The sequence below is a fragment of the Heptranchias perlo genome, chromosome 29 (genome assembly GCF_035084215.1).
Source record: "Heptranchias perlo isolate sHepPer1 chromosome 29, sHepPer1.hap1, whole genome shotgun sequence".
Lineage (NCBI taxonomy): Eukaryota > Metazoa > Chordata > Chondrichthyes > Hexanchiformes > Hexanchidae > Heptranchias > Heptranchias perlo.
The window spans coordinates 29,141,098-29,166,765 of NC_090353.1; the positions used below are offsets into that span (position 1 = coordinate 29,141,098).

At 44.3% G+C, this 25,668-nt stretch overlaps 1 protein-coding gene across 7 annotated transcripts in view; it reads right to left on the reverse strand.

Moving 5' to 3' along the window:
* LOC137299553 (transducin-like enhancer protein 4) overlaps positions 1-25,668 on the reverse strand; it is a 184,924-nt gene that overhangs the window by 18,257 nt on the left and 140,999 nt on the right. For 5 of the 7 annotated variants that reach the window (XM_067968377.1, XM_067968375.1, XM_067968374.1 and 2 more), the window contains exons 10-17: positions 21,646-21,699; positions 16,485-16,637; positions 14,663-14,843; positions 12,881-13,041; positions 10,049-10,125; positions 6,835-7,084; positions 2,944-3,191; positions 1,161-1,308 (exon numbers count right to left, since the gene is read on the reverse strand). In XM_067968377.1, the coding sequence (XP_067824478.1) occupies positions 1,161-1,308; positions 2,944-3,191; positions 6,835-7,084; positions 10,049-10,125; positions 12,881-13,041; positions 14,663-14,843; positions 16,485-16,637; positions 21,646-21,699 (1,272 nt within the window). The remainder of the gene's footprint in view (positions 1-1,160; positions 1,309-2,943; positions 3,192-6,834; positions 7,085-10,048; positions 10,126-12,880; positions 13,042-14,662; positions 14,844-16,484; positions 16,638-21,645; positions 21,700-25,668) is intronic. The other 2 variants (XM_067968379.1, XM_067968378.1) reach the window with 1 other exon arrangement.

Sequence of the window (25,668 nt, forward strand, 5' to 3'; positions counted from 1 at the left end):
CCTTTTAGCCCTTTCTGCTCCAGTGGAAGTAGTCTCAGCATCTAAAGTCTCTCCTCATAACTGTAGTTTCCCATCCCAGGTATCATCCTTTGCTGTACACTCACTCTGGCTTTAATGTCCTTTCTATAAAGGGGTGCATAAAACTGTACTCAATACTCCACTCCTGTGTCCTAACCATGGCTTTATACAAATTTATCATAACTGCTTTATGCCCTTTTTTTATGGCTTTACCTACTGCACTCGCACCTTTAAGGAATAATGTATTTCCACTCCTACGTCTCTTTGTTCCTCCATTCCCTTCACCGTCTTTCCTTTAGGTTTATTCATCCTCATTTTTCCTCCTAAAATGCATTACATCACATTTCTGTGCATTAAACTGCATCTGCCATTTGTCTGCCCATTCTGCTAACCAGTCTACATTCTCCTGGAGCCTTTTATAGTCCTCCTCTGTTTGCCAAACACCCTACTTCATGGTCATCAGCAACTTTCCAAGAAGAGGAACGAAAGTGGATCAAGCATTGATCCCTCCTTCTCTTGCCTTCTCCAAACTGAGCAACACCCATCAGCCCAAAACCTTTGTCCCCTGTCCATCAACCAACTTCCCAAATGAGGCTGAACCCTGAAAATTTGCTTGTGTCAACAGCAGCCAAGTTGGAGGGCACAAATCAGACTTTACACCAGTTCTGGTGAAGGACCATCGACCTGAAACGTTAACTCTGTTTCTTTCTCCGCAGATGCTGCCTGAATTGCTGAGTATTTCCAGCATTTTCTGTTTTTATTTACACCAGTGTCTGGCAAAATTATAAAATCAGGCCTGTGCGTCTGGGGAAAAGAGGAGAGAAAATGGAGGCGGAGAAAATGAATGGGGAAAGAGAGACAGGATATAGAAACAGCTGAAGACACTGTAGTCCAGATTGATTGGGGACAGCAGCTCTTTTATGGTTCAAATATTAGACTAATAAACACATAATCGATTGGCCCAGAAATTTCTCATAACTTCCCCAAAAGTGCAGTGGAGCAGGACCAGCTCTGAGGAAATTCCTGGCCATAAATGATATTCTTTAAGTGCATTATTAGATCTTAAACCTTGTTTCACTTCTTCTATTTTGAACTCATTAGACCCCCCGTTACCTCCCCGTACTACTTCTCATGCTCTGTACCTGTGAGGTGAAGTCGTGTTGCTGAAGCTGGCGCCCCTCCCTCAGGTCCCAGCATCGGACTGTATTGTCCAGGCCGCCAGTCCACAGCTTGGTTCCATCATTAGATATGTCAATGCAGCTGGCCCCATCTGTGTGGCCTTGGAACTGCCTGTGTACAGAAAAATAAAAGACAGGGTGAAATTAAAGACTGTTATGTACAGATGTGTTATACCAATGAGATTAGACTCCATTGCTACAAATATTATATAAACAGAATGCCAATTGAAGAGTGTAATACACAACTCACTGGGTCTGTCAATCTTGTGAAATAAAATGAATATTCCACTGATCCCCATTCTAATTTTTTTTCCTTTATCCATTTTCTCCTGTTCCTCCTCTCCAGATGTTGCTGATATATAGTCCCATGGGCGTTGGGCATCCTTCAGTTGCCACTGAAGCCTTGAAGGTCACCATCAACAGGCTTATCAACTGTAGGGGCATTACAGCCGAGGCTAATCCTGTCCTCACCCAATGTCCACACACGCGCAGTACCAGCAGAGCTCACTGGAATGGTGATTAGGAGTGGAAACTCGGGCCAGTTTTCCCTTCCCGAATCCCAGGACTGCTGCGGCCAATCGCAGCATCTCTGCCACCACCCCAGCACAGATCAACTAATTTATTAACAGGCCGGGGGATGAAGCTGAGACGCGTCCTGGTCTGTACGGCTCAGCTACTCACTGGGAAAACTCAATGAGTCATCAGGGGAGCTGTTTTAAATCCTCTTTTCAATGTCTATTGGATCTCAAACTCTTTCCTGGAGTTCTGCCTTATCAGAGTTTACAATTATCCTGACTAGGAAGAAATAATTAATTATTATGGCTATTAAGCAGTACACTGACACCCTAGTTATGAGCCTGTCAGCTAGAACACTGTCTCGTTGCAAGGCCTTTGGACTCAGGATCGTAATACTTTGATGTCCCACTCAATACTGCATTATGGAACATTTACTGCAACTTGTACCTCACTGTAACCTTGCAAAACAGTCGACTCCCACGGACTTTTATAAGATACTTTTATGAAAATGTAGGTTTGCAATTCTACCATCGGTAAAAGCAACTGTAATGGGTGCTTTTCTACTCTAAACTAAAGTATCCAGGAATAGGTCCAATCCAGTGCAGACTGTTCCCAGTAATTTTAATTCCAATATTTTATCAATAAAAACAACCTGACCAATATATAATATGACTGCCTCTGTTAGACCTTGTAATATCCTCCCTGTAGATTGATGAATGGAATCATAGAGGGTTCTGTACATACCTCTGTAATATGGCTGACTCCAAATAAGCATGTCTCAAATCTGGACAGGTTTCTGACCAGAAGTACATAGAAGTCCAGTGTGTGAAGGCACTTCTTATTCATTCCAATTATACAGCATTCCTAACAGCACTAACCTTCTGATCCAGGCATGGCCCCTCATCATTTTCAGCTGCTAAATATCTTGAACATTAAACTAAATCAGTCCAAACGGCCAAAATCTCACCCAGAGTCACCTATGAAGGAATGTGCGCTGGTGTGGACATTGGGCAAGGACAAGATCAGGAACAAGATCAGGATCTGCTTTAATGGCCGTCCACAATTGAATATCATGCTGACTTTCATCGTCAAGGCTTTCACGTAAAGAAAGGCTACCAGGGAAGGTTACTGGAGGCTGCCCTCATCTGTGGAACGATGAGTTCATATCTTCAGGAAAGAATAGGCAAGAGAAAAAGAAAGATGGTTGCCTACATTCCTAACTGTACCTTACCTGACCAGGGTCTGATTATGTAAATCCCAAACGGCAATGTTGCCATCACTGCAACACGAGAAACAGACTTTAGCGTCAGGACTGATGGCGAGTGCATAGCAAGCGGGGGCCGACGAGGTCAGTTCAGCTTTTATTCTTGGAGTTGGTGCTGCCAGGTCCCAGATTGAAAGTGTGCTGGCCTCTCCGCCCACTATCAGGGTACGGCCGTCAGGGAGAAGTTTGCAGGAACGGATGTAGTTGTCGCGGTTCTGGAAATATAGGAATTGGCAACAGTGAGATGAGTTTGAAGGTCCCTGTCATGGATTCCTTCTTAACCGGCGCAGTTTAAATAAAAAACAGAAATGCTTTACATAAGAAAGAAAGACTTGCATTTATGCAGCGCCTTTCACAATCTCAGGACGTCCCAAAGTGCTTTACAGCCAATGAAGTACTTTTGAAATGTAGTCACTATAATGTAGGAAATGCAGCAGCCCAATCGCACACAGCAAGGTCGCTCAAACAGCAATGAGATAATGACTGGGCAATCTAATTTTTAGTGATGCTGGTTGAGGGATAAATATTGAAGAACTCCTCTGCTCTTCATCGAATAGTACCATGGGATCTTTTATGTCTACCTGAGAGGGCAGACGTGGTTTAGCGTCTCATCCGCAAGACGGCACATCCGACAGTGCAGCATTCCCTCGGTACTGCACCGGGAGTCTCAGCCTAGATTATGTGCTTAAGTCTCTGGAGTGGGACTGGAATCCACAACCTTCTGACTCAGAGGCGAGAGTGCTACCAACAGAGCCACAGCTGACTCCTATAATAATACAGCTCGGTACTTTTAAAAATCTTCTTCGGGCGAATACTTTAGAATAAGGCAGAGTTCCCCTATTGGCCTAGTCAGTGTATCTATCCAGTGAGATGTTCAAAGCAGAAAAGATCCAGGTTCGATCTGCAGACTGTGCTCAGTTAGCTGATTTCAAGGGTGGGGGTACAGACAGTGCAATTGGCCTCAACACAGTGTTGGGAGTATGGTAAGTAAGTTTGCAGATGACACCAAAATCTGTGCAAGAGTTAAGACAGCAGAGGAGTGTAATCAAATCCAAAAAGATTCAGATGTTCTAGGGGAGTGGGCCACACATTGGCACATGGCGTTTAATTTAGATAAATGTAGTGTCATGCATGTTGATAGAGCCAACACAGAGCACACGTATCATTTGCAGGGGACAATACTGAAAGAGGTTGAGCGACAAAAAGATCTTGGCGTGGCTGTACACAGGTCACTAAAGGTTCATGACCAGTGTAGAGAAACTGTAGCTAAAGCTAACAAGGTATTAGGTTGTATTAATAGAACCATTCAGTATAAATCAAAGGACATCATTTTGATACTACACAGGTCGCTGGTCAAACCACATCTAGAGTTCTGTGCCCAGTTTTGGTCCCCCGACATGGTGGGTATTATAGCAGCTTTGGAAAAGGTCCAGAGGAGAGCTACAAGAATGATTCCTAGCTTAAATTACCTCAACTACTCAGATAGGCTCAAGGATCTTAGTCTATTTACTTTAGAGCAGCGTAGACTTAGAGGTGACCTGATAGAGGTCTATTAAATAAAGGGCTGGATAGCGTCCCTATTGATAGATCATTCCAGCTTAACGGGTTGGGGAGGACCAGGGGACATGAGTTTAAACAATGGAAGAGTAGGAATAGACCGGATGTTAGGTGGTTCATCTTCTCCGAGACCATTGTGAGCCTCTGGAATACATTGGCGGCTGGTGTGGTGGGGGCTGACTCTCTGCCTTCAAGAGGGAGCTGGACCAGTTCCTGACTGGGGCAGTGATCGCATCATATAGAAGATGAGTGTCTTTATGGATAACACTTGGTCCATGTGATCTCCTGGAATGATTTCATCGCCTGGGGTCGGAGAGGAGATGTACACAGTACTTTTTCCCTTATTGGCCCTGGTTTTTTTCTGTTTCTTGCCTCTCCCAGGAGATTACATGGCTGCTGGGGTGGGTGTGAAGGAGGGAGGTCGGGGGAGGGAAGAAGTGTTTAGTCATGATGGTCTGGCCATCATGGTGTGGGGCAGGTTTGATGGATCAGCTGAACTTCTCCTGCCTGTCAATTTTGTATGTTCGTATAACGCCACTGGGTTAAGGATGGAGAAATCATCCAGGCTTCATGCCCCTGATTGTTGTCCATTAATCACTGCTGGAAGTGCCTGCGATTTTCCAATATGCACTGATGGGAGGTGAGGTTCTCCGTACTCAGATGACCCCCATGGGATGACAATGAGTCTGGAACGTGCTACAAAGTTTGACCAATTTATTAACTTCTTGAGCTACCTTACTGTCTTGGAACACACTTCGGAGTGTGTTATTCTTCATAATTGAATTCAAGCAGAACTGCAGGACTTGGGCACCTTATCTAGACTATATAGTTCGGTGCAGTACTGAGGGAATGTTGCAGGGCCAGAGGTGATGTCTTTTGACTCTAAACCGAGGCCCCACCTGTCTTTTTAAATGGATGTAACAGATCATGTGGGGCCACTCGAAGAACAGCAGGGGGTTTTCCTGGTGTCCAGCCCAAAATTCCTCCTTCATCCAACACACAAAATAAACTAAATGGCCCTTTACCTAACTTGCAGTTTGTGGGACCTTGCTATATGCAAATTGGCTGCTGTGTAACAGTGACTACTCCTCAAAAAGTAATTTGGTGGGTGTGAAGAGCTTTGAGATGTCCCGAGGAGGTGATACGGTGCCATATTAATGCAAGTTCTTTCCTTCTACAGATTTCTCGGAACCTTCCACTTTCAATGGTTATTTTCTACTTTATTACTGCCGGTGGAGTATTATGGCAGATAGGAAGTTAGGTTTGGTTCCACGAGGTCGGGTCAGAGATGATACTGAATGATACAAGGAACAGCTTAACTTCTATGTGCAGTCTCTACCACCAGGGGTACGTTGCTCTTGTTTCTCTTTTCTCATTGCTCACTGGTTCTTTATGAGTATCCCTTTCACTTCCTTCAGTCGTTTTGCCGTCACCGCGACCAGATATGTCACCAACGTGAAAACAGACCGAGTAAGACACACAGCCGCAGTGTTCCTCTGACTAATAGCGGGAGAGCAGCAGTTCAGCAAAGTGCACCTTGGCCTGGGCACAACAAGATTCGTAGCCACTCTCTCCCACCCCTATTGTTTCTAGTAGGAGAATGAAACGCGAACGTCTCCATCAATGAACCACCCACTGAAATAGAGTGTTCCAAGCCTAATATTAAACCAAAACAAAGGATGCGTTGCAAACAACAACAACCACTTGCATTTATATAGTGCCTTTAACATAGTAAAATATCCCAAAGCCCTTCACAGGAGCCACTTTCAAACAAAATTTGACACCGAGCCACATAAGGAGATATTAGAACAGGTGACCAACAGCTTGGTCAAAGAGGTAGGTTTTAAGGAGTGTCTTAAAGGAGGAGAAAGAGGTAGCGAGGCAGAGAGGTTTAGGAAGGGAAGTCCAGAGCTTAGGGAATGCTGCACTGTCAGAGATGCGCTCTTTCAGATGAAACTTTAAATCTAGGCCCAACTTATTTAGGTGGATGTAAAAGATCCCATGGGGAATATTCGAAGAAGAATAGGGTGTTCTCTCAGTGTCCTGGCCAACATAATCAGCACCACCAAAACCTCATTTGCTGTGGTGGAATCTTGCTGTGCACACTGACTGCCACATTTGCCTACTTAACAATAGTAGCTACACTTCAAAGATATGAAGTACTTTCGGACAGCCTGAGGATTTAATAAGGTGCAATATAAACACTCATTCTTCCTTCCTTTGTTCTTATAGTTACAGTGTATGATATAGGCCATATAAAGATTAAAAGATAAATTATAAATAAGACCGGTGTTGTCTTACCAGGCAGTCGAGCTGAGAGACGGGACTCTTACTTCCTGGCTGGCTGATGTCCCACACCTTCACGCACCCTTTGCCCCCTGTGTACACATGTCTCATGGGATTGCTGACAGTGACGGCACACACCACCTCACCGTGATTCAGATTGTTGATCTGCCGAGCATGCCGAGGTATTCCTGGTCCAACCAAGGCATCAGGAGGGAATGGGACTGGCTGCATCTGACTGTCAGCGCTGACGTGGAATGAGTAGGCTCTGGGATTTAAAGGCAAGGAAGTTAGAACAAACAAAAACAGCCTATTTTAAACATCAATCCTGTCCCTTTAATGGTCTTGTGGGTAAATTGGTGTATCAGTAAACCGTAGAGACCAGGTTTGATTCCTAATCTGCGCTGAGTTAGCTAATCTTAGTCCGGATGGCATTGTGGTACTGCAGTTAGCCTCAGTGCCCCTGGGTTAGGGAAGGAAAATTTTAAACAGGCTTTCCACTCCTGATTGCGATCAGGTGACCCTTGCTGTGCATGGACGTCGGGTGAAAACCGTTTTGCGGTTGGCTGTGATTCACTCCACAGTCGAATAGCACATCAGTTTTCTCTGTCTAGGCTCACCCATGAACAAGATTGGCCTCTTCATCTGCATATACCAATAAAGTTCAGCCCAGATTGTGTCCCAACCAGACCTGCGTTACAGTCTATGAATCGGGGTGGGGTTATTCTGTTAGTTAACACTATTAAACCCAATACAGTTCAACAACAATTTTCACAAAAATGTCGACTGGTTATCAGTAACTAACAATAAAACCCACACAGACAGTAAATCTGTACTGTGAGATTCAGAGATTTGAGTCAAGCTGTATGGTATTAATATCCATTTAAGATGGATTAACACATTGAAATAATGGACAAAGAAATTTCATATAAAAACAATACCGTGCTCATTATTAATAATCACATAGCTCAACTTCAACCATCATCAATAATGACTGGTGAAAGGATTAATTCCATGCCTGTACAAGATGTAACCTCCCATTTTTCCCATTTACTCCCTATAGAAAGGACACTTTGCCCATTGACACCCATAATAGGAATATTAAGTGGCCTGGATAAGGTGAAACTAGGCTAGTATTTCAAACTAAATCGACAAATAAGTACATGTTGTCAAAGTGAGATGAAGTAAAGTGGTAGGAGGCTCGAGTGGAGCATAAACACTGGCATAGACCTGTTGGGGCAAATGGCCTGTTTCTGTGCTGTAAAGTTCGATGTAAAAAAATACGGCCAAAGAACACAAAATTTAAATTGGTGAAAGATAGTATTTAACCAGAGAGTTAAGAGTGAGAGATGTTTGGAACAATGAAGTAGTAGAGGCGAAAACATTAGGGACATTCCACATGAGGCTGAAGTGATGAAGGGGTGGGTTTTGATGGTCACCGTGGCCCTTTCGTGTCCTTGAGTTTTTTTTTAATGTAAGTCACAGATCCGAAGTGTGTAACCTGGACTCCATTTTCAAACATGTTTTCAGCCGAGAGATATTCTGCGTTTTATGGGGCGCAGTGACGTTTGGGCAAAGAGGCAAATTTTCATGTACAAAACCAAATGAGCCACCCGAATGAAACATTTGGGGGTAAAATTTAACCCCACGGACGGGTGGGTTGGGGGCGGGTGGGAAGGTAAAAATCGTAAAAAAGTAAAACCCCACCCCACCCCTGCCCACTTCCGGTTTTAACGGAGGTGGGTCGAGGGGCGGGCGACCAACCCACTCTCAGGAGGTGGGTCGGTCAGTAAAACTTTTAAGAAAGCTGTGGGCCTCCATTTTAATAGGTTTTTTATTTTTGATTCCTGGGAGCCGGGATTCCCAGGCCTTCTGCTTCGCGCCACATAAGAGGAGGCGAGAAGGCCCAGCTCAGCAGGTAAGTGCCTTTATTGCACTGCTGGTGGGCCAGGAGAAGCAGGAGTATTTCCTCCAGGCCCAACAAGCCTATCTGCCACGATCCCACACACGCGATTGGCTGAACCCCGACCCCTGTCCAAACCCCCCCGCCACGATCTCTGACCTCCGCCCACGATCTCCGACCCCCTCGACTGACAGCCAGCCTATCAAATCTGGCCGGCCTGTCGGGCGAGAAACCTACAGAAAGAAAAATAAAGACGTCCTTACGTCAAATTCGTAAGGATGTCCGGGAAACCTGCGCGTCAGGGTTTCCCATCAGGAATTCCACCCCCCCCGCCATCTTCCCGGCACCCTGTTAAAATTTACCACTTAGAGATCAATTTTCCCGTCCAAGCAGGGATGTGGACGGGTTCAATGCTCACTGGACTGCAACGTGGCTGACCCAGGAGTCCGTGTCATTATCATGACGTCAGCGAGCTTCCAGCATCAGAAGGCCTGACAGTGGAAGAGAGGGGTGGAGGCGGGCCGCAGGAAATCAGGTGCTGCAGCAACAGCTTACGGGGGAGGGATGTTTTAAATTTTAATCGAGGCAACTAAAAATAACACCGCTGGAATGTGTGGCCCAAAATGCTATGAAAATAAAGTGGTATCAAAGCCAAACATCCAAAAGTAGCCGTCAACTAAAATATAGGGGCCGATAATGCACTGAAGGACTTTGGGTCCGAACTCCCTGTTATCATTGGGCCTACAGCCTAGCACTCCCCAATGCCGCTGGACAGTGCAAAGAGTGCTAGGAGCCTACACAAAACTGTGTACAAAGCTCAACAAGGCCTCCATTAAAAATTTAACTTAGGGAGGTCTCCCCACAATAGGACTGGTGTGCCTGATCAGCACTCCATGTACTCTGTGTCTGTCTGCAAATGGTGCTGAAGGGGAGGCCCAAGTAAAAAAAAGTTTACAGCGCCTCAGCACTGCAGGTACTGTTTGTGGACCTGCATTAACACTCCCAAAGTCCTCAATAGCAGGTTCGAATTCCACAATGAGAAGAAATCCAGGGGAGATTAACTAGTATTTGCAAGTGAATATAAAGCTAGTTCCCAGCTACGTGAACATCTGACAGGTCCCATATCTGGATGGACGCAGGTCACATAGTGGGACCGCTCTCAGTAGTGAAAGGTTAATTTTCAGAATACAGGCCTCAGCAGAGTAAACAAACAGAGAGAGAGGAAAAAAAAAAGATTTTCAAAGAAGGGTTTGCAATTCGGGTTACGAGAAGGCAGCAGTTTCAGTTTACACTATATCCACCGTAAGGTAGCTCAGTAATGAAACTCACGGTTTCCCCCCAGGAATGGTGGGTAGACTCGGAGGAAGTCCTGAAGCACGCATATGAGGATGTGAGTCAAAGGCAACCTGAAAGCACAGAAATAATTTGTGTCAGCTGTGGCTAGGATTGCCACGCACAGCAAAGCACTGCAATGTGGTAAAGATTGCACACTGATTGGTCAGCAAAGGGGTAAACATCCTGCAACTCACTCAAATGTGGGTGAAACAGGAAGCCCCCTACTTATCTCCCCTCACTGTCCATGCAAATGTCTTTCACATACTCTCCTTACAGTTAGTTGTTAACAGGTAACTACTTTACTGTAGGACAAACGCTGGCCTGTATGTCAAATCTTCCTAGCTGTGCCCTGTTCTCTAATGGGAGTGACTTACTGGCTGACCAGATTATCACACTGCCCTTTCACCTTTGGGGCCTAGTTGCGAATCCAGCCCCAATTGGTGAGATGGAAGTCTCCTGTCTCTGTTGTCTGTAGACATCCTACGGGCAGTTTCAACCCATTTTCTAGTGGGTATGAACCCACAGCCAAATTTGGCACACGCTGACACAAAACTGCCAATCCCATTCAAGGAGGAAATAAGGATGCAGGAAATGGAAAGTTTCACACTCGTGCGGTAGGGGGTGCTCGACTGAGGAGCCTCTACTCTGCAGCTGGCATTGGAGGGCAATTTTAACCTAACTCGCCGGCGGGAAACCCATGTGATCAGGTGGAATGCCAGTTTTACAACCCGCCCAATATTACTCTACACTGAATCATTGGAGAGTAAATAGGGTGGGGTGTAGAAGTAGCATTGTACCCGATCCTGTCAGTTTTCTGACGGGCAGATTGGGTTAAAATTGCATCAGAGAACGCTCGATATTGACAGTGAGGGGACAAAAGCTCAAAATGTGTTTTGGGAATGAAACACAAAATTCATCAGAAACAAATAAACATGAAGACACTATGCATTTTGCCAGCCCATGCTATCTCCCAATACTCTCTTCTTGGCTCTGGGGAAGCATCTGAATTGCACTCAGTGCTTTTCTCCAACACCTGGGCAAGATCAGGAACTCTGTACAAGTAAACATGGATAAAGCCTCTCTCTTTGGGGTTGCTAATTGTGTGCCACAAAATACCAACTTGATCTGTGGGCTTGTGTCCACCAAGCAGTGGGATGAAACTATCCATAGGATCCTTACAACCATTGCAAGAGTGAGGAGGCTTTCCTGCTATTAGTCTGAGCTACATTCAAATATAGGCTGCACACATGAAAGGACAGTGTTTTAAGCCACTGCCTCACCATCTATTGAAGAAGTTAATCACTTACAGGCCACTGATTATAGTAAAATAAAGTTAACGCCAGCTCTTTAATTCAGCATGTTGCTATGCCAACCAGATGTGTTACTGGGCCACCTTAAGCTTTTTAATTTCTTTGATTGAAAAGGATCATAAAAAAAGATTTACTATAGCTCCAGTTACATTCTGATCAATCTTATCCAAAACATCAGATACACCCAGGTGTAAGGTTCTCTCTGGTTGCTGTGTGTAATGAGAATGGGGTAAGAATTCCCCTGGACCACTTCTGGCCCAAGCCAGGAACACATACGTTGAAACTGTATGGAAAAATCACAGGCTGCGAGTGTGCGGTTTCCTGATGTGTGGTTCCAGCGTGCACCAGAGGTGTTGCAGTGAGAATTTTACCCGACTGTTCGTGGTGATTTCCTCTGCTTGCAATTTCTAGAGAGGTGGCAAAGAGGCTGGCTCTGAAATGAGGTTGTGGTGTCGTGAGGTACGACGGCTTAAGCCGGGAACTTCCTCGTTGTTGCAACTTCGCCGGGAGTGCGGCGGAAACCTCATTTAGGCACTTCCGGTGGCGGAGTGGGAGCTGCTCCGAGGAAATTCACAGCCTTAAATACCTCTCCCCTCCACATTAGCGGAAGAGTTAGCCCGTTGAAAATAAATGGGCTTCTGCCTCTGCTAAAATAGCAGAGAAAGGTATTTCAGACAAACCTGCTAAGTGTTTGTACTTTACTGTCCTGTAGTGAAGTTTCCAGGATGTTGTGTTGATGACTTTGCTGGATTGAGGAATTCTCCACAAATGCACTTAAGATGTCACTACACAGAGTGGGCAGAGGAATTCTCTCCTCCCTTTCTCAATGGGCCTATCATTTTACTTACTAGCTGTAAAAGGATTCCTTTTTTATACCTGCCTGCAGATAGTGAAGTAGGGCTGTTCTTTACAGTCACAAGACAACAGTCCCTCACAATCGTCAGTCAATGTTATCTCACCACTGCCAGCCTTATCGTAATAACATTAGAATCATGAAGTACATTCAGAAAAATATGTGTTAAATAGCCAGCTAGTAATTCAATCTGAGTTCAGATGAGGTTTTGCTCTCGTGGTTTCTGTTATGATCCGTACCTCCTCAATTAATTTACAGTCCCTTTACTCACTCCCAATCATCTGGAATAGCCAGTCCTGCAATTGCAATGAATATGCTGTAACTAAGTGATGATTATGAGGTGAAAATCAGGCTGTGCGATATTAGTAACGAACAGTAACACTAACACTTTGGTATGAAATTATTTTGCTTTATCAGAGACTTCAACCTGTTTAAAATAAATGCGTTGACACCTTTGCTAAAATATGGGGCAAAGGAATCTGATACAAACAGATTTGTTCCTGATATCATATGATTTCAGCCAACACATGTTCCACTTTCAAATGCTCCTCACAACCATTGCAATGTAGCAACTGGGAGTCAGCAACTTCTGAATGTAACATGGGAGATTACATTGTCCATTATCTTCACTTCAATATATAAAAGCGCAGCCTGTGCCCTCACCATAGGGGAGCGGCCATACACTGCCGCCGTGCTCATTTGTGGTGAGATGTGGAGGCTGGCGTAGGCCCCTGGGCTGGCCAACTCCCCGTTCATTCCTGCATGTGTCATCATCCCAAATGGCGTTGGGTAGGGGCCTGGTACCGTCAATGGGCTCCGCAGACCTTTGTGGTAAAAAAAATATAAGAAAACCATTTGTAGATACTCTCTAATGTGCAGCGTATGTATGTTTACACAAATCACACTCACACCAATGGACACACACTCAGACAGATGGAGGCACTCACACTGAATCAACACATTCACACTCACGCTAATGGACACCCAGTCACACCAATGGAGACACACTCACTTAATCAATGCATTAATACTCACACCAATGGAGACACTCACACTGAAACAATACATTCACTCACTCTAATGGGCACATTCACACCCACTAAATCGATGCATTCACACTCACAATAATGGTCACACACACACTGATGGACATACACTCACACCAATGAAGCCACTCAGACTGAATCAATACATTCACACTCACACTAATGGACACATTCACACTCACTGACAGACACACACTAAATCAATGCAAACACACTCACACTGACAGACAGTTACACTGACTCACTTACATTGACAGACGCATGCTGAATCAGTGCTTTCACAATGACACACAATCACATTGACAGTCACGTACACTGAATCAATATATTCACACTCTCACTGATGTACGTATTCATGCTCACTCTGACGGCATCAAGTTTGCAAAAGTGGTATTATAACTCAGAGTCAGATCTGCAGAGCTCAACAAAATATATAGAAATTGATGTATTTTTGTACCTACAGCCCTGAGTGTTCAGCAAGCATTTCTTCCTTAAGTTTTCACTTTCAAATGCTTGCTTTTGTTACGTTGTGCACATATATGTGCTGAGTGGGCATGTAGTCAAGCTAACGTTCAAAGTATAATATGTCCTGGGACGCAGAAATAGCTTTGAAATCACTGAAGAAATCTGAGCATCAGTATAACTCCAGTCTATGTGAATTATTGAAGAAATCTGAGCATCAGTATAACTCCAGTCTATGTGAATTATTGAAGAAATGTGAGCAACAGTATAACTCCAGTCTATGTGAAGCATTGAAGAAATGTGAGCATCAGTATAACTCCAGTCTATGTGAAACATTGAAGAAATGTGAGCATCAGTATAACTCCAGTCTATGTGAAGCATTGAAGAAATATGAGCATCAGTATAACTCCAGTCTATGTGAATTATTGAAGAAATCTGAGCATCAGTATAACTCCAGTCTATGTGAAGCATTGAAGAAATATGAGCATCAGTATAACTCCAGTCTATGTGAAGCATTGAAGAAATATGAGCATCAGTATAACTCCAGTCTATGTGAATTATTGAAGAAATCTGAGCATCAGTATAACTCCAGTCTATGTGAAGCATTGAAGAAATGTGAGCATCAGTATAACTCCAGTCTATGTGAAGCATTGAAGAAATATGACCTTCAGTATAACTAGTCTACATGGCCACTGAGCACTGAAACATGAATTGGTCTCAGATCAGTATGTGCAACATAACTGCAGCCACAGATACACATCAGGCACTCAAACACATCCACATGTTCATATACATTCACTCTGTTGTACGGCTTCATGCTGATGTACACATTCACCTGCACAGACGTCTTCACATGCACATACACATTTCCACATATACAATTACTCCCCCTTAAATGTTTTCCCCCTTTTCTTCAGTATATTGGATTCATCGCTACCTGTATAAAGTCCGCCCAGCATTTCTTCAGGGACGGGGACAAACATCTTACCCAGTCCATCCACAGAGGGTTTGCTGGAGATCTGTCGCAGTCTGGACGCAGAGCTAGGGCCAGGGGTCAAGGAATCACTGCGGGGAGTTGGGGTGATAGATTTTGATACTGGAGTGGTAGCCTTCTCATTCTGTTAACAGGTAAATAAAGCGAAAATGAGATCAACGTGAATTCATCTTACAAATTAATTTCTACCTCCAGCCCAAGCACTGTGATATCACTACAGTTCCGATTGGATGCCAATTATTTATTAGACAATATTCTTTTTGAAAAAGAAATAACTAAAAGCACCCCCTCAAAAAAAATTCAACAATTTTAATGGTTTTGTTCCTCCAAATTTCTCCTGAAGTTGCTGGAGTTCCAGCATGACCATTCTTCATGTGTGAACCTAGACAGCGAGTACTGGCAGGCTATTTAACCACGAGGGAGGCACTGCAATCAAACCCAATCTTGTCCTCACCCGATGTGTACACACACACACACACACACGTTCCAGCAGGGTCACTGGATGGTGATCAGGAGCGTAGGCCCTGGCCCCCAACCCTACTGCAGGGGCCAAGTGTGGCTTCCCAGCTGCTGCCCTGGCTGAGATCAGCTAACAGGCCAGGAAACGAGTCTTCCTCATCTGTGCTGCTCGCTACCGCATTAGGTGGGTTTGATCACTGAGCCGTCAAAGGAAGGAAAGAATTTGCATTTATATAGCGCCTTTCATGTCCTCACGTTGTCCCAAAGTGCTCACAGCCAAGGAATTATTTTTGAAGTGTAGTCACTCTTGTTTTATTGGCAAACGGTGAGCCAATTTGCACACAGCAAGGTCCCACAAACTGCAATGAGATCAATAATCTGTTTTGGTGGTGTTGGTTGAGGGGATGGATATTAGCCAGGATACTGGAAGAATTGTTCTGCTCTTCTTTGAATAGTGCCTTTTACATCCACCTGAACAGGCAGAAAGGGCCTCAGTTTAACGGAAGGAGGCAAAACTTTAAATTCTTTAACAGTAGCAGGAGCTGAATTTCATTTAAAATTAAATAGTATTAAAGATACCCTGAAAGGGACAAAAATTAAAATACAAGAACACCAGGTAGAATATACATTTCATAATTCATTCTGAGGGCACTGAATTGAGAAACGATGTGATTTTCCACTTCTAGTTAATAATGCTTAATATCAAAAACTTATAGGAAATCACTCTATAGAAGGGACACGATGACAACAGGTCCATAATCTGAAAGAAAAACTTCCATTTTTATTGCGCCTTTCACAACCTCAGGATGTCCCAAAGTGCTTTACAGCCAATGAAGCACTTTTGAAGTATTGTAATGCAGGAAACCCGGCAGCCAATTTGCGCACAGCAAGGTCCCATGAGCAGCAAAATGATAATGACCCAGATAATCTGTCTTAGTGATGTTGGTTGTGGGATAAATATTTGCCTGAACACAGGGAGAACTCCCCTGCTCTTCTTTGAAATAGCGCAATGGGATCTTTTACACCCACCCGAGAAGGCAGACAGGGCCTCGGTTTAACATCTCATCCGAAAGCCGGCACCTCTGACAGTACAGCACCCCCTCAGTACTGCACTGGGAGCGTCAGCCGAGATTACATGCTCAATTCTCTGGAGTGGGGCTTGAACCCACAACCTTCTGACTCAGAGGCGAGAGTGCTACCCACTGAACCACAGCTGGAGGCTGTGGATGCCATTCAGCACTCACAAGCCCAGACACGCACTTCACCTCAAAACCTAAAGAAATCTACATGGGAGAGTTCTACTTACCAGGCCCGGCTCTTTGGATTTGGCAGGCGGTGTGCTACGTGAGGAAGCCAGGGATGCAGGGCTGCTCGGAGCATCCTTTCTCAAAAGATGAAACTTATCCAGCCCGTTTCCACGGGGCGAGTGGGATGGGCTGCCTTGTGGAGACGTTGGATCCTGCATTCACAAAGAAAGAATCGATGGGTCAGAAACTGGGACAACCCAGGTCTCTGCTGTATGAATTTATAGGTTCCCTGGAACAAGAAGTGTGATGCAGCTTCTTCCTGTGTGCACACTCCGTCCTAACACTCACCCCTATCCCACTAAGCTACCTGGGATCCCACAGCCACAGGGAGCCCAGGCCAACTGATGCATAACAGGTTCCAGCACCCCAACAGGGACCATGGATTCCCCAAGCCCAGTACTCCAACGTGCCCCCTGCCACACATGGGAACATAGGAACAGGAGTAGGCCATTTAGCCCCTCGAGCCTGTTCCGCCATTCAATGAGACCATGGCTGACCTTTGACCTAACTCCGTATGCCCGCCTTAACCAAAGGTATTAAGGGATATGGGGCTATCAAAAATCTATCAATCTCAGATTTAAAATTAACAATTGAGCTAGCATCAACTGCCATTTGTGGAAAAGAGTTCCAAACTTCTACTACCCTCTATGTGTAGAAGTGTTTCCTAATTTCACTCCTGAAAGTCCTGGCTCTAATTTTTAGGCTATGTTCCCTAGTTTATCTCTATCTACCCTATCAGTTCTCCTTATTACCTTAAACACTTCGATCAAATCACCCCTTGATCTTCTAAATTCCAGGGAATACAACCCTAGTTTGTGTAATCTCTCCTTGTAATTTAACCCTTGGGAGTCCAGGTATTGTTCTAGTAAATCTACTCTGCACTCCCTCCAAGGCCAATATATCCTTCCTAAGGTGCGGTGCTCAGAACGGAACACTGTACTCCAGGTGCGGTCTAACCAGGGCTTTGTATAGCTATAGCATGACTTCTACCTCCTTGTATTCTACTCTTCTAGATATAAAGGCCAGCATTCCATTGGCCTTTTTCATTATTTTCTGTACCTGTCCATGACATTTTAATGATCTGTATACATGGACTCCTAAATCTCTTTGGACCTCCACTGTTTCAAGCTTTTCACCATTTAGAAAGTACTCTGATCTATCCTTTTTAGGTCCAAAGTAGATGATCTCACACTTGCCTACATTGAAATCCATTTGTCACAGTTTTGCCCATTCACTTAATCTATTAATATCTCTCTGTAATTTTATGCTTCCATCTACACTGCTTACAATGCTGCCTATCTTTGTGTCATCGGCAAACTTGGATACGTGGCTCTCTATCCCATCATCTAAGTTGTTAATAAATACAGTGAATAGTTGAGGCCCTAACACAGATCCCTGTGGGACACCACTAGTCACATCCTGCCAATTTGAGTACCTGCCCATTATCCCTCCTCTCTGTCTCCTGCTGCTCAGCCAATTTCCTAACCAGGTCAATTCCACTGCCCTCAATTCCATGAGCTTTAACTATAGCTAACAGTCTCTTATGAGGGACTTTATCAAATGCCTTCTGGAAGTCCATATAAACAACATCCGTAGACATTCTCCTGTCCACTACTTTAGTCACCTCTTCAAAAAATTCAAGCAGGTTTGTCAGGCATGACCTACCCTTTACAAATCCATGCTGGCCCTCTCTGATCAGCTGAAAATTTTCAAGGTGTTCAGTCACTCTATCCTTAATTATAGACTCCAGTAATTTCCCAACAACAGATGTTAGGCTAGCTGGTCTATAATTCCCTGGTTTCCCTCTCTCACCTTTCTTAAATAGCGGAGTGATATGTGCAATTTTCTAATCTAAAGGAACAGTTCCTGAATCGAGAGAACTTTGGAAGATTATAGTAAACAATTTTACAACACCAAGTTATAGTCCAGCAATTTTATTTTAAATTCACAAGCTTTCGGAGACTTCCTCCTTCCTCAGGTAAATGTTTCAGGAGCTCCTTGAAGCCTACGCATTTATACATATAGAACAATACATGGTGTTTACAGACTGCCCCTGCAACTGCCCGTTGCCAAGGCAATCACCGTGTTCAGACAGAGAGGTGTCACCTGCAGAACCCCCGAATACACATTCAACAAAAAAACAAACAGGGAAAAAAAACAGAGAAAAAAAACAGAGAGAGGCAGAAACATCTGGAAGGCAGAGAGAGCCAGCAAATGACCCATTATATTAAAAACAGATAACATTTGTTCGCTGGTGGGGTAACGTGTAGCGTGACATGAACCCAAGATCCCGGTTGAGGCCGTCCTCATGGGTGCGTAACTTGGCTATCAATTTCTGCTCGACGATTTTGCGTTGTCGTGTGTCTCGAAGGCCGCCTTGGAGTACGCTTACCCGAAGGTCGGTGGATGAATGTCCATGACTGCTGAAGTGTTCCCCGACTGGGAGGGAACCCTCCTGTTTGGCGATTGTTGCGCGGTGTCCGTTCATCCGTTGTCGCAGCGTCATTGTGACAACGGATGAACGGACACCGCGCAACAATCGCCAAACAGGAGGGTTCCCTCCCAGTCGGGGAACACTTCAGCAGTCATGGACATTCATCCACCGACCTTCGGGTAAGCGTACTCCAAGGCGGCCTTCGAGACACACGACAACGCAAAATCGTCGAGCAGAAATTGATAGCCAAGTTCCGCACCCATGAGGACGGCCTCAACCGGGATCTTGGGTTCATGTCACGCTACACGTTACCCCACCAGCGAACAAATGTTATCTGTTTTTAATATAATGGGTCATTTGCTGGCTCTCTCTGCCTTCCGGATGTTTCTGCCTCTCTCTGTTTTTTTTCTCTGTTTTTTTTCCCTGTTTGTTTTTTTGTTGAATGTGTATTCGGGGGTTCTGCAGGTGACACCTCTCTGTCTGAACACGGTGATTGCCTTGGCAACGGGCAGTTGCAGGGGCAGTCTGTAAACACCATGTATTGTTCTATATGTATAAATGCGTAGGCTTCAAGGAGCTCCTGAAACATTTACCTGAGGAAGGAGGAAGTCTCCGAAAGCTTGTGAATTTAAAATAAAATTGCTGGACTATAACTTGGTGTTGTAAAATTGTTTACAATTGTCAACCCCAGTCCATCACCGGCATCTCCACATCATGGAAGATTATAGTTAGGGCATCTGTAATGTTCTCATCTGCTTCTTCTAAAACCCTGGGATGGAAACCATCTGGTCCAGGGGATTTGTCACTCTTTAGTGCCATTATTTTCTTCATTACTGTTAATTTGCTTACGTTAATTATGGTGAGTCCCCGTCCCTGATTCAAAATTAGTTTCCTTGGGGTGTCCAGCATGCTATCCTCTTCCTCTACTGTAAATACTGACGCCAAGTAATTATTTAACATGTGCGCCATTTCCTTATTTTTATTTACAATATCACCATTATCAGTCTTTAAAGGGCCCACATTCCTGTTGACCACCCTCTTTTTCCTAATATAATTGTAAAAATATTTTGTGTCGATTTTGATATCCCTTACAAGTTTCTTTTCATACTCCCTTTTGTAGCTCTTACTACTGTTTTGTCACCCTTTGCTGTTCTTTGTATCTCTCCCAGTCGCCAGGATCTGTGCTATTTTCTGCATCTTTGTATGCTTTTGCTTTTAGTTTGATGTTGTCCCTTACCTCTTTTGTCATCCATGGCTGGGTTTTTTTGGCAAGTAGAGCTCTTGCCCCTTAGGGGTATAAACTGGTTCTGTATCACATTACATTCTTTTTTGAACACCTCCCACTGGTTTTCTGTCGTTTTACCCATTAACAGATTTGCCCAGTTTACTGTGGACAGTCTCTGTCTCATCCCGTCGAAATCAGCCTTACCTAAATTTAGAATCTTATTAGCTAATACAGGTTTCTCCCTTTCAAAAATAACGTTGAACTCGATCATATTATGATCACTATTAGATAAATGTTCATGCACCATTAGGCTGTTAACTAAATCTGGCTCATTACTCATTATTAAATCTAATATGGCCTGCCCCCTTGTTAGTTCTAGGACATATTGTTGCAGAAAGCTGTCCTGAACAGACTCAAGAAATTCGCTACCTTTCTGACATGAGCTCATCTGCTTATCCCAATCTATATGAAAGTTAAAATCCCCCATTAAAACCACCCTGCCTTTGCTACATGCTTGTCTAATCTCTGCATTTATACATTCTGCCACTTCACAGCTGCTACCAGGGGGCCTATACACAACTCCCACTACGGTCTTAAATTCTTTTCTATTTCTTAATTTTACCCATAAAGTCTCCACTGCCTGCCCACTTCCTGTTCAAACAAAGCTCCTCTCAAGGAGAAGGCTGGGCCCTGCTCTTGTCTAATGCCACCCTTCAATATATGGACCTTTAAGTCCCACGTAGTCTGCAAGGTAAAATACTTTATACTGTACCAAGGCATGAGAAAGCGCGTCAATTGTGTAGACTTCAATAAAGAATTGCATGAGGCAGTAGCCGTTTGTTCTAATAAACTCAAGAGTTCCACACTCCAGAAGAGAACAGGTCCATTCCCACAATGAAGCCATTCACAGGCCAGATTGTTGTCTTTAACATAGGACTACATAGAATTTACAGCACAGAAACAGGCCATTCGGCCCAACGGCCAGTGTTTATACTCCACATGAACCTCCTCCCACCCTACTTCATCTAAACCTATCAGCATATCCTTCTATCCCTTTCTCCCTCATGTGTTTATCTAGCTTCCCCTTAAATGCATCTATGCTATTCGCCTCAACTACTCCATGTGGTAGCAAGTTCCACATTTTAACCACTCTCTGGGCAAAGAAGTTTCTCCTGAAATCTTTATTGGATTTATTGATGACTATCTTATACTTATGGCCCCTAGTTCTGGCCTCCCCCACAAATGGAAACATCTTCTCTTCATCTACTCCCTCAAACCCCTTCATAATTTTAAAGACCTCTATTAGGTCACCCCTCAGCCTTCAGCAGATTCTTAGAAATTGAAAATCATATATAGGATCACTGTGCTTGCTGACCAATCACATTATTTTATACATTATATCTATATATTGTTACAAAGGCAAAATGTATTTTTTTTAGTATTACAGACTCATAAGACTGAAAATGGCAAAAAGGCTAAATTAATGAAAATGGATACAAACCTCGTTTGAAACATCCACGACTAAGTTATCATCACTTTTATCACCATCACTGTCCTGATTATAAAAGAGAAAATGATGTAAGAGGTTATGCACAAGGCAAAGAAAAACAAAGACCAGAATAATGCAAATGATGCTGAGCAATATTAATAGCCAATATGTTACGATTGCCTGTAGGAAATTCCTCTCTCCCCTCATTTTAATATAGTCATTAGCCAATTGATTTTAAACAGATGAACAATTCCACCTTAAAATAGTGGACAAGGACACGCTAATGTTTTGGCTGGTAATATTTCACAGTACGATTTCAACTCCTAAGACGTCAAAAGGATCATTTTCTGAGCTTGTACTGCCAGCGAGGAGCCTTACCCACGGGCATCTCATACCAGAAAATCATGGGCAGGCTGTATCTGATTTTCCACTATGCCTGGCTAGTGAACGAAGCTCCCCACTAGCTGCACTAACTCAGAATGTCAGCCCTCAAACGTTTTTGTTCATTTACTTAAGATGTGTTTATCAACAATAACAGCAACTTGCATTTATATAGCACCTTTAACACAGTAAAACAGCCCAAGGTGCTTCACAGGAACATTATCAAACAAAATTTGTCACCGAGCCACATAAGGAGATATTAGGACAGGTGACCAAAAGCTTGGTCAAAAAGGCAGGTTTTAAGGAGTGTCTTAAAGGAGGAGAAAGAGGCGGAGAGGTTTAGGGAGGGAATTCCAGAGCTTAGAGTCTGGGCAGCTGAAGGCATGGCCACGAATGGTGGAGCGATGAAAATTGGGGATGCGCAAGAGGCCAGAATTAGAGGGGCGCAGAGAACTCGGAGGGTTGTTGGGCTGGAGAAGGACTTTTTTTTTATTCGTTCATGGGATGTGGGCGTTGCTGGCGAGGCCAGCATTTATTACCCATCCCTAATTGCCCTTGAGAAGGTGGTGGTGAGCCGCCTTCTTGAATTGCTGCAGTCCATGTGGTGACGGTTCTCCCACAGTGCTGTTAGGTAAGGAGTTCCAGGATTTTGACCCAGCGACGATGAAGGAACGGCGATATATTTCCAAATCGGGATGGTGTGTGTCTTGGAGGGGAACATGCAGGTGGTGTTGTTCCCATGTACCTGCTGCCTTGTCCTTCTAGGTGGTAGAGGTCGTGGGTTTAGGAGGTGCTGTCGAAGAAGCCTTGGCGAGTTGCTGCAGTGCATCCTGTAGATGGTACACACTGCAGCCACAGTGCGCCGGTGGTGAAGGGAGTGAATGCTTAGGATGGTGGATGGGGTGCCAGTCAAGCAGGCTGCTTTGTCCTGGATGGGTTTTGATGGAGTAAATAAGGAGAAACTGGCAGGAGGGTCGGTAACCAGAGGACACAGATTTACGGTAATTGGCAAAAGAACTAGAGGGGAGATGAGGAGAATTTTTTTTACGCAGCGAGTTGTTGGGATCTGCCTGAAAGGGTGGTGGAAGCAGATTCAGTTATAACTTTCATAAGGGAATTGGATACATACTAGAAAAGGAAAAATTTGCAGGGCTATGGGGAAAGAGCAGGGGCGTGGGACTAATTGGATAGCTCATTCAAAGAGCCGGTACAGGCACAATGGGCCAAATGGCCGCCTTCTGTGCTGCATGATTCTACATTAATAAATCAAAGGAATGCTTTTACAAAATGTAGATTCGCTCCCCTGATGGCAAAGTAGTAAATGGCAGTGCCCAGTGTACTACTGAGTGTTCTGGTCTGTGTTGAGTATGTTGGTCTTGGCTGGGGCAATAGGTGAGGTGCAACAATTGGCCTTAAGTATTCCAGGGTTAGGGAAGGGAAGATCGGTCAAAATTCCTGCTCCTTTTTACGCCATCCAGTAACTCTTGCTGGAAAGTGCACGTGTGCTGATGTCAGATGAGGATAGGATCAGGCTCGCTGTGGTGCCTGGTGACACTCACGATCCAGCCTAACACATGGAAAAGTGGCTCCTCGGGTAAGGCATTGGAGGGCTGTCAGTGCCCAAGGAACTGTACCCCAACATCAATCCGGGTCTTCAGGAGAAAAAGAAATTGAGAAATTGGAAGGGGGAGAAAACAAGCAAAGACCGGTTGAATTTGATTGTGTCTCTGAACAGAACACTGGATGAAATTAATACAGCCAGTCCCGAGATCCTCAGCAAACAGAACCACTAATAGAACCTTCAGCACATCAGACAACTGCGGTACATGAACAAACAAGTTTAATACTGGAATACAACACGCATAGCTGATTGAAGCATGAGGTGAGAAGTGAGCACTTCAATCAACACTAGGTTCTCTTATTGCAGCTCACAAGCTGCCAAGTCCTGCAATAGGTTGAGTCCTTCGGGGTGCGTGGCCCCTTTAAAGATATGCACAGCCGCACAATGATATTTAAATTGGATTACAAGAATGCAGACTTTTACCGTGCAGAGTGCTCGATTATAATTAACCATCTACTATTATAGCAATAGAGGGCACTGTGGTCATTACATCCTACATAGGGGTTATCTGGATAGGAGACTGGCTGTTAAAAAAAAACAAAGAGGCCATAGTGCCCAAACAAAATGACGCTATCACTATTCTTAGCCATGTATTGTACTTGGCCTTCATCAAACAACCACCCCGTGCTGTGTTTGTAGCTCTCTGTGTTCTCTCAGCTCTTGATCTGGAAGAATTATAAACTGTCTTTCAAATGGTCTGTGCTCTAATCGAGCTGTTTGCAACGTCCAAGTTACATCATCAGTTTATCATAACTGGCCGAGTAGCCTCCTCAACAATTGGTAACAGAGCTGGCTCCTGCCAGCAGTTTGAGTGGCCGATTGAGTGTGATTAAGCCCATCACAGGCCCTGGATTTGCTCGTCACCTCTTGGGTCTAATCACCAGTTGGCCACATAGGATGATAATAAAAAGTAGTCATTACAGCGGCACTCCGTGTGGGGCGTTTTAAATTGGACCATTTCCCATTTTTTTCCTTCCCTTTTACAATTCAAATTGAAGTTAATAGCTGCTACCACAGGCCCGCAGTCATGTTCCTTAGCAACCAAATCAAAAGGGTCACCGACCTCAAGAGTCAAGCCAACAACAGAGGCTTAGACAGCAGCCAATTCAAAGATTTACTGGCCAGTTTGGGATCTGCGTTGAGGCTGAGTGTATTTGTGGGAGTTAACACTATTTGGTCTTTTTTTTCGGTGCGTACAACACTCCCTATTTTTCATATTATTTTCTCCCAATCTCACACAGGCCGTACAGAGAGGGTAGGTGGGTGAGCTGGACCCAGGCCGACACCAATGTTGTTCTGAAAACAAGCGGTACTGAAGAGCAATGCAGAGACCGGCACACTATGATTTTTTTCACCCCAGTTTTCTCTGTTTGCCTGCTGTTGGGGTACAGCCGAATGGGTGCAGTCAGTGTGCTACCTCACCCACGTCATTCTTTATGTGTGTGCCCAATGCTTTCCTACCCTCCATAAAACCCACCTCATTGACGAGTCTTTTGGTCGCCCCCCCCCTAATATCTCCTCCTTTGGCTCAACGTCCATTTTGTTTCCGATTACGAGCCTGTGAAGCGCCTTTTGACAGTTTTCTATGTTAAAGGCGCTATATAAATGTTGTTTTGTTTAGTTTGTACATGAAACCAGAGGCCCGACACTGAGCGAGACAACTACACAATTGGTTTTTACATCTAGGTTTACTGACTGATGTCAATTAAAGCATCGATAACAACCAGCTACTGGGCAAAGGAAGAACAAAGGTCAGGCCCTCTGCCACATCAGCTTACTCATATTGTTAAACCACCTCTACGTGGCTCAGCTTTGCTCTGACTTAGCCGAGTCTAAAAGGAGCCTCAGCAAAATAAATTGCATGTTTTATACTGTGAACGGGGTTTGATTATTCCAGTTTAAACTCACAGTGGGGCTGGCACACACGAAATAAACTCTCAGCACTCACGACACAGCAAGTGAAGTGGCTGCTCCTTTGGTAGTGATCAGTAGAGGGCAGTAATGTGTTGGGCAGTGCTGCAGTTTAAGAGAGA